This window comes from Nannobrachium achirus, assembly GCF_963921795.1.
Source record: "Nannobrachium achirus genome assembly, chromosome: 4".
NCBI classification, from domain to species: Eukaryota; Metazoa; Chordata; class Actinopteri; order Myctophiformes; family Myctophidae; genus Nannobrachium; species Nannobrachium achirus.
In genome coordinates, this window is record NC_137813.1 from 28,885,306 (window position 1) to 28,897,805 (window position 12,500).

Below are 12,500 nucleotides of genomic sequence, written 5' to 3' on the forward strand. Positions count from 1 at the left end.
CCCTCCCTCCAGGCAGCGACACCGCTATAATAGTCGTGTGTAATGTCGTTACGGCGTCACGCACGGAGCAGGACCGATCGCTATCGACCCCGGTGATTTGATTTGCCTTAATCGCGAATATAATTTCGCCTTTCATCTCTTTTGGACGGACCTACGGACGGACGGGCGGAGGAGGAGGAGGAGGAGGAGGAGGGAGGGGGGAAACTGGAAGGATGAGTAGCAAGGAGTTGACGGTAGGCCAATCCAGCCAGTACGTGGGGCCTTACCGGCTGGAGAAGACGCTGGGGAAGGGGCAGACAGGTAAGCCCAAGTTTAGGGTGTTCCCCCAGCCCCCAGGCCAGCTCTGATTTTTTGGAATCCTACTGAATGTGTGTAAAATGTGACTTTTTGTTGTTGTATTTTTAGCCATGGATCATAGGATTGATATAAAGCGCGTGTGGCTGCTCCAGTGCTGCTGCTGGCTGGGGCGTATCGTATATGCAAGGTGCAGCGTGCCTTGCCTATACTCCTGGTTGTTGTAAAGGGGTGGGGATAAATAAATCATATAGTCTATATAAGGCTTATTCAACAAAACGTAGCTGTTCAGTCTACCAGTCCAGAGTGAGCTGACAACCCATCATCACCCGTCACTTATTACATTGCCAGTAAAGTGTGCTGCTGATGATAATGATATATTGACATGCTTTCTGAGAGAAGTGTGTGTGTGTGTGTGTGTGTGTGTGTGTGTGTGTGTGTGTGTGTGAGAGAGAGAGAGAGAGAGAGAGAGAGAGAGTGTTTGGAGTGAGTAGCCTACTTCACACTCACTCAGATCTCTGTTGTCTTGAGGGCTGACCTCACTGCACAGTGGTCTGGTCTGGTCTGGTCTGGTCTGGTATCATGGCATGGATTCACACCTATAATTTTAATCTCTTGTCTGTCTGACAATCTCTCTGCCCCCCCCCCCCCCCCCCCCAGGTCTGGTAAAGTTGGGTGTCCATTGCATAACAGGGCAGAAGGTGGCCATAAAGATTGTAAACCGAGAAAAGTTGTCAGAGTCTGTTCTCATGAAGGTAGAGTATGTCTGTCTGTCTGTCTGTCCTATCTATCTATCTATCTATCTATCTATCTATCTATCTATCTATCTATCTAACGTTGTTGAATACCTCGATATCGATATTACTCACAATATTAGTAAAAACAATTGCATATATAGTTTAATGTTTTTCTACTTTAGGTCCACTGCCTGCCTAACCCAGATAATAAATAGCATATCCATGCAAGCACACTGCACATTACACATACCGGTAGAAGCATAGGCGATTCTAGCCTCTTCCAGCAGGGGGTGCACGACCTCTATTACCTCATGCACGCGCGCGCACGACGTTCGCGTGCGCGCGGATATTAGCGGTTTTGTAATGTTGTTTTAGCGGATTTCTGCAGTTAATTTTGTACCCAAATGTAACACAATATAAACAAAAAAAAGTGTAAAACAGGTGCTTCTTTTTCTAGACACCATATGTCTATCTATAGGATTTATTTACTTATTTTGCAGACAGAGGCAGCACAGCCAGGACATATAAGCCAAACATCAAGTTAATCATCATTCATCAAGCAATCAAGCAGTCATTTACATTGGTGGTGTGGCACAACCACACCACCAAAGATCCATAACCAGCAGCTACCAATATTTACAAGCAAGTGAAGCAAGCATGCGCGCTCGCTCGCGCGCGCACACACACACACACACACACACACACACACACACACACACACACACACACACACACACACACACACACACACACACACACACACACACGGAGGAGAAGAAAACAGGCTGTCTAACTCCACAGTGAACAGATAGTTAAATAAAGCCATGTCTTACCTTAAGAAAATGACAAGAAAATATCCAATGTTATATTGAGGTGCCCAGAAGAAAGTGTTATTCCTTGGAGGCACAGAACACATCGTGTAATCCAGCCTCGTTGAGCAGCGCCGAAAACTTTAGTTCACGTATGGTAAATGTAAAAGCTATCCACATGTCCTATGGATGTCTGTAGTTAAAGGAGCTATAGTCAACTTTTTCTTGAAAAACGGATGCTAAAATAAAAATAATGTTTCGAAAATATTTTATAAAAAAATAAGCTTCATATATGTGGTTCAATTAAAAAATGACCACAAAAAGCATAAAATAATGATAAAATAATCATTTTGGCCCTTTGTTTACATTTACAGGGCCCGTACTTTGTTTACATCCTAGTCTGTAGACTAGGATGTACACCTACAATGAAAAAGTTGACTATAGCTCCTTTAACCCCAGGTAGCATATTCCACTGTGAAACAACTGTTTAATTCTGTTATTTAGATAAATCTGCAGGTGTCATCATCTGCCGTTTGTTTTTCAGCTGTGCTGTCAGAGACGTTCAGACAGTCACTGTGATTGGTTGAGAAACCAGTAGTCCTATTACCTCCCGCCCCCCATTTGCTGTGATTGGTTTAGAAGTCATGCTATGGGTGCTTCAAAGGGTCAAAAAAGGCGAATTTGAGATGTTCTTCTTCTAAATCATATTGCGTGTTTATTATGATCAAAAAAATCAAAATGGCCGCCTGGCGGCCAGGGGGTGCACGTGCACCCTAGGACACCCCTTAAAATCGCCTATGAGAAGGGTTAATGTAACCACACCTGGTAGATGGACTGCTTTTTTGCATGTGCTACGTGCATGCGTAGTGTGTCTGTTAATTAATTTGACACATAGGCCTACACTAATACCTCATTTGAAGCAGTCTTCATCGATATGTATACCTTGCATGTTGATACCTCGATATCGATAAATCTTCGATATATTGCCCAGCCTTACTATCTATCTATCTATCTATCTATCTATCTATCTATCTATCTATCTATCTATCTAGGTTCATTCTACATAATGATGCCCTAATTAATACATCCATTAGCCATTGTGTCATTGAACATGGTGCCACGCCTCTTCTTAAAATGCTTAAAATGCTGCTTCATTATGGCTCAAAGCATTCACAACAGTAATGTGACGAACGAGTATAACTGGCATTCTCCAGCCGGCTGTCACATCCATTAATTCTTTATGTTTGTCAAAACTGGCTTGGCAGTGTGCCAGAACCTGGCGTGTGTTGGTTTCTGAAGAAAAGTATATCTAAAGAATAATTCTGGTATTAATGACATCACAAAGTCTACCACTGCTTGAAACACTCATTATAGAGTTTTATATATCTTATTGGTTCTTCAAATACCGAATAAGCGTTTTTATTTAATTTGAAACACATTGAGTTTTCTTTTTTAGTTTGATATTCCTCTTCTAGTCTTTTTGACTGACTCTAATGAAGTCACTTCTCAGCAGCTGAGACACATAAAGCAGTCACGCTTGCATGTCCATTACCTGAACAGTCTGTAGAATTTGGACTTAATCCCAACAATCAATCCCCTCTTCCTGCTACAAGCTGCTACAGTATATTGCTCATCTTTCTCGCCCTGGAATGTGGCCCATTGCCTTACTCTGCATTCTGACCACTAGCAAACACCACCGCTGATGTTTGTTAGCCAAAATGTAGCAAGCTGAATGATAGCTGCAGCAACAGGCAGAAGGTACATACGTCCTAGTTTGGCAGCTGAAATACAATGTCAGCCACAATTTCTGAATTCCATCCAAAGATTCAGCGATTGGTTCCCAAACCAACCAGGAAAGGAGGTGACCTTGGTCAACACCTTGGCACATGACTATCGGCTCATACAAAAGCAACAGATTTCTATTGTGTGGTGCAGCCCAGTTTTCTATATATTCCATATAAAGTAACCTATTGACTTTGGCAGTCATGTGATAATTCGATTCGATTATAATTGATTTAAATGGATTTATATCACATTTTCAATTGGCAACGAAAACGATTGGTTTAATAAGATTTGTGGTTTGAAATAGTTGTTCAGCTTTTTATTAAGTGCCGCGCTGCGAGCATGTAGATCTGCTATTTTTGTGAAAATTTGTGCAAATCTTCAAACATTTGTAACGCAAATCTTTCTTTCGCTTGGTCCCTGGAACAAAATATTTTTAGATGGGGGTCCCTTGGTCAAATACATTAGTAATTCTAGGGGGTCCTTGAAAAGGTTGAGCACCACTGATATAGAAACAGGTTTTTCGGAGAAAAGAAAAAAACATTAGGATTTAGAAGAAATATCTGGGTATTTTTCAGGTCTTAATGGGTTAAAACACTTCTATCTTAATTTTCCTGTCTACTCAGACTGTAAAGTTTTTAAGTTGCATGATTCAATACTTAGATATTTGATGTTCATTTGATCAGACACGTGCCTTTACTCTATTAGCCCAATCAACTTGAAACTCCATGTTAACCACGTTAGACCCATTGAAAACTCACATCCCTGGTTCTGGTGACTGATTTTGTCCTACTTTTGAATCATAATTTTTCTATTACTTTTGTTTTTTTCTTTTTCATGAAAACAATTATAATAATCATAATTTGGTTTTGTATTCATTTATTCATAGACATTTGTAGACAAACAAATAATAAGTAATGGCGGTCCTTTCATGCATTAAAAGGACATACCAGTCACCACAACCATGTATGTATTTACCATCATTGACAACTGTAGCACCAGTGGTGAGAATCAAGAGGGATTTATTAGTGGCCAAGGCCACGAAGTGGCAATGCCTTGGCCACTCATTGTTATTGGACTTCATCACTATTATTATTATTATTCCGCCACTTTTTCTCTAGCGGCTAGACCGTGCAGTCGCTTTTTACGAAACTCGGCAGTATGGCAGAGGACTATGCCAAACGGCTAAAACGCGAAGCCCGCAACAATCGGCCAAAGGGTGGCGCTGTAGGAAACCTTTGAAAAATGCCAACTTTGAACAGGTGTAGCTCATGCCCTGTTTCAGGTACAGCAATGAAACCTGTATACACTTATGCGTCTCCTCATGCCGAACAACTTTTACGCTCTGACTTTTGACATCTGACCTTTACTTCTCCCACAATTTTGAATTATATGAAAAACAGTCAAAATCTATCTCCTCCTGGGATTTTCGCGTAACGTGCGCGAAACTTTTTTTACATGAACTTTGGACCAATGTGGTCATCGCACAGCGGCCGGATTTCTTTTAAAGCTAAACATTATTTTTTAATAATTCACTGTATAATGCAGTTTCATGCAAATTATTCTTCTGCCTCTAAATCATACATGCAAAGTGACACGTTCATGGCATTTGGCAAATATGTAGAGGGTTAGTCCAAATATCACTGAAAGCAATCTTACTCCAATTGGCCAAAGGGGGGCGCTATACGAAGCGTTTGAAAACTCAAACTTTAAAGGGGCATAAGTCATGGCTCGTTTCGTTTAAAGACATGCAACTTGGTTACACGCGTGCCTTGACTCAAGCGGAAGCCATCCGTGTCTTTGTTAAGTACGCTCCGTCCTTAGATTTTCTGCCATTTTGAGCAGTTTGTAAAACACTTAAACCCGCTTTTATTCCGGAACTTTCGCGTCACGTGCACGGAACTTTTTTTACATGAACTTTGGACCAATATCTAAAGATCTGTCAGATCGGATTCTTTTTAAATTTAAACATGTTTTTTTAATAATTCAATGAATATTGCAAGTTTTATGCAAATTATTCTTCTGCCTCTAAAACATACATGCAAAGTAAAATTTTCATGATGAACTACTGTAGAGGGTTGGTCCAAATATCACTGAAACCAATCTTACCCCAATTGGCCAAAGGGGGGCGCTATATCATTTTGAAAGAAGGCGTCAAGTACATTACATGAAACTTTTTCTTTTTTCTTTTCTTTTTTTTTTAAATGACAGGTCCATTATGTGTGACTGCCGTAGTGTAGTGGTCAGTGCCTGTGCCTGGTATACGGATGGTTGTCAGTTCAAACCCCACATTGGGTTGAGTTGATGTTAACATCCTGGATTTCCATGGCATGTGCATATGTCAAACTCTTTAATGTTGACACGTCTGATCTAACTCCAGATCACGTTAATGTTTAAAATGAGCCCCACAACTACTGTAGATTTACATGAAACTTTTTCTTTTTTCTTTTTTTAAATGACAGGTCCATTATGTGTGACTGCCGTAGTGTAGTGGTCAGTGCCTGTGCCTGGTATATGGATGGTTGGCAGTTCAAACCCCATGTCGGGTTGAGTTGATGTTAACATCCTGGATGCCCATGGCATGTGCATATGTCAAACTCTTTAATGTTGACACGTCTGATCTAACTCCAGATCACTTAATGTTTCACTTAATGTTGACACGTCTGATCTAACTCCAGATCACGTTCATGTTTAAAATGAGCCCCACAACTACTGTAGAGGGTTAGTCCAAATATCACTGAAACCAATCTTACCCCAATTGGCCAAAGGGGGGAACTATATCATTTTGAAAGAAGGCCTCAAGTACATTACATGGAACCCTTTCTTTTTTCTTTTCTTTTTCTTTTAAATGACAGGTCCATTATGTGTGACTGCCGTAGTGTAGTGGTCAGTGCCTGTGCCTGGTATATGGATGGTTGGCAGTTCAAATCCCCCGTAGGGTTGAGTTGATGTTAACATCCTGGATGCACATGGCATGTGCATATGTCAAACTCTTTAATGTTGACACGTCTGATCTAACTCCAGATCACGTTCATGTTTAAAATGAGCCCTTCTCTACCGTCTGTTTTTTTTCCTGTTCTGAGTAAAAGAAAATATGATCACTCGAAAATGTCAGAAATACTCCGATTACATTTACTCAGATTGATTTCACCCCAAGCCTCCAAAATATAAAAAAGAAATCAATAAAATCAAGGCACTCAGCCTACATAGAACTTTTTTTTTTAAACAAACATGGTTAACAGATCCTGTGGCTGCCTAGTGTAGTGGTCAGGGCATATGCCTTACATGCAGAAGGTCGTTGGATCGAATCCCGCCTGGGGTTTATATAAGCATAAAACCATGACATTTGGTAGACTTTACATAGTAGGGCAGGAGAGAGGGGTCTACCAGCACCCCAATGACATGTTTTCGAAACCTGTTTTTTTTGGACCGTTATGATGTCTAGTTATGATTTCTGCTTGTTGCCGTCGCCAACTAATGTCCCATGGGGTTCATTTTTAACCTTTTCTCACAACTATTCCCGATCTGAACCATACAATGGTCATAACAGAAAATGCCATAACGCTTGATGTAAACAACCTACAGGGACAAATGAACACACTTTTCTATATGATTTTGACCCAGGGAATTCATTAAAGTGGTTATTTTTTACATTTATGCACATCTTGACCCTATTTCAGGACAGAAACGGTGAAAAATAACCCAAAAATGTTCAAAACACGTCTATACTTCTCTTTGTACAGATAAATTAAGGTGTATTCTTTTGATACCACAGGTTTTTTAGGACCCTTATGATGTCTAGTTATGATTTCTGCTTGTTGCCGTGGTCAACTAATGTCCCATGGGGTTCATTTTTAACCTTTTCTCACATATCCCCAATTAGTGTGGGGATTTAGGGGAGCAAATGCTAATTTCGTGCAATTTTGACTTAAAGCGTGAAATTTTGCACAGATGTAGCCCAGGGCTTGCTCTAATGATTTAGCTAGGGCGCCCGAGTCTGCGACCTTCGGGGTCGCCACAGCGGTCAAATCAAGTTGGGCTTCCATTGACTTTCTATACAGGAGGAAAATACCCAGAAAAAGATTTTTTTTCTGGGTATTTAAGGAGGATCTGAGGGGTCTAACTAGGGGTTTGTCATGATGCTGAATCCATTGCAGGCATTTGTTTTGCACAAAAAACATTCTGTGGGCTAGAAATGGCCTCAGAAAACAATACACGTATGGGTGAGTATTCATGTTAGTCGGAGGCCTTAGGGTTTTTTTTTCTTGTGCTAATCAGTCTAAAAGTTCAAAATTTTGCACAGATGTAGCTCAGGGCATGTTCTAATGATTTAGCTAGGGCGCCCGAGTCTGCGACCTTCGGGGTCGCCACAGCACCCACACAACTCTGAAAAGTGATGACTCATCACTTTTCATCACTAAAGTCGATGGGAGCCCAACTTGATTTGGCCGCTGTGGCAACCCTGAATGTCGCAGACTCGGGCGCCCTAGTTAAATCATTAGAGCATGCCCTGAGCTACATCTGTGCAAAATCTTGAACTTTTAGACTGATTAGCACGAGAAAAAAAAACCCTAAGGCCTCCGACTAACATGAATACTCACCCATACGTGTATTGTTTTCTAAGGCCATTTCTAGCCCACTGAATGTTTTTTGTGCAAAACAAATGCCTGCAATGGATTCAGCATCATGACAAACCCCTAGTTAGACCCCTCAGATCCTCCTTAAATACCCAGAAAAAAAATCTTTTTCTGGGTATTTTCCTCCTGTATAGAAAGTCAATGGAAGCCCAACTTGATTTGACCGCTGTGGAGACCCCAAAGGTCGCAGACTCGGGCGCCCTAGCTAAATCATTAGAGCAAGCCCTGGGCTACATCTGTGCAAAATTTCGCGCTTTAAGTCAAAATTGCACGAATTTAGCATTTGCTCCCCTAAATCCCCACACTAATTGGGGATATGTGAGAAAAGGTTAAAAATTAACCCCATGGGACATTAGTTGACCACGGCAACAAGCAGAAATCATAACTAGACATCATAAGGGTCCTAAAAAACCTGTGGTATCAAAAGAATACACCTTAATTCATCTGTACAAAGAGAAGTATAGACGTGTTTTGAACATTTTTGGGTTATTCTTCGCCGTTTCTGTCCTGAAATAGGGTCAAGATGTGCTTAAATGTAAAAAATAACCACTTTAATGAATTCCCTGGGTCAAAATCATATAGAAAAGTGTGTTCATTTGTCCCTGTAGGTTGTTTACATCAAGCGTTATGGCATTTTCTGTTATGACCATTGTATGGTTCAGATTGGGAATAGTTGTGAGAAAAGGTTAAAAATGAACCCCATGGGACATTAGTTGGCGACGGCAACAAGCAGAAATCATAACTAGACATCATAACGGTCCAAAAAAAACAGGTTTCGAAAACATGTCATTGGGGTGCTGGTAGACCCCTCTCTCCTGCCCTACTAACAGGTTGGTTTGGTTCCTTGAACAATGTCTGACATGGAGCCTTCCTAAAAATTTCCCCCAACCCCCCTTGATGCGTATTTTAATATCCGCCATTACTAAATAATGTATTTTGCATCATAAATCCTGAAACAAGCATTATAATACAAACTGTCATGTCTACACCTATGTTGTGATTTCCAAGGATTGCAATGATATCATGTACCAGCTCAGTGGCCTAGTGGTTTGAGTGTCTGCCCTGATACTGGGAGATCCGGGTTCAAACCTGGGTCGCGTCATACCAAAGATTCTAAAAAATGGGACCCAGTGCCTCCCTGCTTGAAACTCAGCATCAAGGGTTGGATTGGGAGTAACTCCCTGCGACAGACTAGCAAAATGCTTCAAATCCCGCATGCAGCGTCCGATTGCTGTGAAAGGCCCAAAAACACGTTGCACCCTTTTCACTTTGGCCTATTATAGTAGGCCAAAAAGAAACCTACCTGACCTGCCGGAGTCGTGTTCGGAAGAACACTGCTTCTAGTTTTTCTTTGATATTCTTCTTTGCTTTCCCTTGATGGCTTTTTGCTTTCCTGCTTTTTATGCCTTGGACACTTTATCGCTGCTTGCAGCTATATTTTATTATTAACGCTGGTACAAGCAGCAACATTTTGGTGTGACCTGTTCTTCAGCAGAGACAATACAATATACTGTAGCAAAGATAATAATAATAATAAAAAAAGTAATAATGCTTTTATTATTTTTTTGTTCTTTTGTATTTTGAAAATGTCCCCTGGGCCATCAGGGCTCTGACAGCCGCAGGGAAAAAGAAAAGTCTTGAGCTCTCCATTCTACATCATCACAAACAGTCTGTATAGGATGGTGTTTGTCCTGGTGTTGCATAAATAAACCAAAGTAGTTTGCTCTTTTTACACTGAAGTTTTACACTTGTTTTAGTCTTGCTTATTTGAAAACCAACTTTTCCTTTTCAAACTGACATAAAGCCACACACAACATCAAATAACACTAACACAGTGTTTTATGTGTTGTACGACCATGGTCATCTGGCATGTTTAACCTAAGTTTATATAGGCTGCAATATGATTATGGCCGAAGCTGTGAATAGACAATGATGTATTGACAACGGTATGGTCCTATCATTGAATAGAACAAGGGACTTTTCTATGTTGTACTCCAGCACTTCTCATCTTTTGAATCCCCTCTCATTCTCCATACCCTGCCTTTTCTGCTACTCTCACACACTTCAGTTTTTTCACTGCTTGCTTGCTTTCTCTCTCACTCTCTCTCTCTCTCTCTCTCTCTCTCTCTCTCTCTCTCTCTCTCTCTCTCTCTCTCTCTCTCTCGCCAGGTGGAGAGAGAGATAGCAATTCTAAAGCTGATAGAACATCCTCATGTTCTGAAGCTCCATGATGTCTATGAGAATAACAAATACCTGTGAGTACCTGTCTGCTACTCTCTTCCTCTATCCCTCCCTCCTCCCATTCCTTATCTTTTTCTCCTCATTTTGCCATCCCTTTCTCCCAGTGCTGTGTTCTGTCACGCGGGTATACGCAGTATACTGCGAAGACATTTTTTTTAAAAAGTGTATACCCTCGTGAACCTTAGTTGTAGCGTATCTGATAGGCATTATGCACTGGCGTATGCGCTGGCCACACGAATAGCCGCGGATCATAGATTATAGTATGCCCTCAAAAAAAGTCTAGAACACACCACTGCTTCCCCCCACTCTCTCCCACCTACAACGCCTCTCAACTCTCCTCTCCATCCTCTCCTGTGCTCTCTCCCCTGCCTCTCGTCTCCTAGCTCCTTCTCCCGTCTTCTATTCCTCCTTTCCTTCTCCCTTCCCCATCTGTCTCCTCCCTGATACAGTACGTCACCTACTCTCTCTCCCTACTCCCTTACTCTGTCCATCTCCCATTTCTTTCCTCTTCTGTTCTAACACCACCACCTCTCTCTCTCTCTCTTTCTCTCTCTCTCTCTCTCTCTCTCTCTTTCTCTTTCTCTTTCTCTCTACTATAATGTTTATATCAACCACTTGAACTCTAGCGTCCATAATATATTCAGAGAACTTTAGCCAAAAATAGCAGATCTACAAGCTCACAACGCCTCGCAGTGCGAGGCGTTGTGAGCTTGTAGATCGCCTATTTCCGGCAAAGGGGTTTGGTGTAGAGGGGAAAAAGAGCAGACTAAGTACAGAGTGAAAGGTCAAGTTTATTAAGTATTGATGGTTCAAGTGCTTAAATATCTGACAACACAAATTGACATGAATCCAAAATACACTGATGATTGTGCTGTCAAACAATGAAACTATGTGGAATCTATGAACAGGTTGAGGGGGTCCCTGCTTCATCGCTCTCTCACCTAAGGGGTCCTTGAGCTGAAAACGTTGAAGACCCCTGATGTAGACAATAAAATAAAACAATGCTGGACAAACAAGAACAAAGTAGTGTCCCCTGTCTGTCTCCTTGTCTGTTCCCCCGTCTGTCTGTCCCTGTCTGTCAGTTACCTGGTATTGGAGCATGTGTCAGGTGGAGAACTGTTTGACTACCTGGTGAAGAAAGGCAGGTTGACTCCCAAAGAAGCCAGGAAGTTCTTCAGACAAATCATCTCAGCCCTGGACTTCTGCCACAACCACTCCATATGGTGAGGGATGGCCTCTCCAAGCACACTGTTGGCTCGCACAATGTTCAAGTGCTTCCTTCGAACAGTCTGTAAATCGGAAGTGCTCAAAATGAGACACACGCACGCACACGACAGTAGTCTTTGTGGTCGTGCAAATAAGCCCTATGGGACAACCCAAGTCCATCTAGCTTGCTGTATAGCAGAAATGTAAATGTAAAAATGTATGTAAAATATATTTTAAAATATCTTTTAGTGAACAGAAATTACAAGCTTCCTGTCACAACGTTTGCGAGGCAGAGTTACAGGCTCTGTAGCATTTTGAAAGAGTTGTCTGGCTTGCGACTAGGTGACAGCTAATGTACATAGTTACTCACAACTTCTTCCTGTGTGTGTGTGTGTGTGTGTGTGTGTGTGTGTGTGTGTGTGTGTGTGTGTGTGTGTGTGTGTGTGTGTGTGTGTGTGTGTGTGTGCGCTTGTGTGCGTGCGCGTGTGTGTAGTCACAGGGACCTGAAGCCAGAGAATCTTCTCCTGGATGAGAAGAACAACATTAGGATAGCAGACTTCGGCATGGCTTCTCTCCAGGTGGGGGACAGCCTGTTGGAGACCAGCTGTGGGTGAGTCTTTTTGAGCGGTGGTCACACCGTCTCCATAGCGTAGCCGTGTGTGTATCCGTGCGTGTGTGTGTGTGTGTCTGTCTGTGTGTCTGTCTGTGTGTCTGTAGCCTCTGGTGTATGTAGCCTGAGTACCCTGGGTGACCAGAGAGGTGCTGTTGAGTCTAGCCTGGCCTGTGCATCAACT

At 41.8% G+C, this 12,500-nt stretch overlaps 1 protein-coding gene across 1 annotated transcript in view; it reads left to right on the forward strand.

The window, feature by feature from the left end:
* Nucleotides 1-212: 212 nt before the first annotated feature.
* LOC308284418 (serine/threonine-protein kinase BRSK2-like) overlaps nt 213-12,500 on the forward strand; it is a gene marked incomplete at both ends in the record, with an annotated part of 35,919 nt that continues 23,631 nt past the window's right edge. The window contains 5 exons of the mRNA XM_080725022.1: nt 213-300; nt 955-1,049; nt 10,429-10,514; nt 11,583-11,723; nt 12,200-12,316. Coding sequence (XP_080581148.1) covers nt 213-300; nt 955-1,049; nt 10,429-10,514; nt 11,583-11,723; nt 12,200-12,316 — 527 coding nt within the window. The remainder of the gene's footprint in view (nt 301-954; nt 1,050-10,428; nt 10,515-11,582; nt 11,724-12,199; nt 12,317-12,500) is intronic.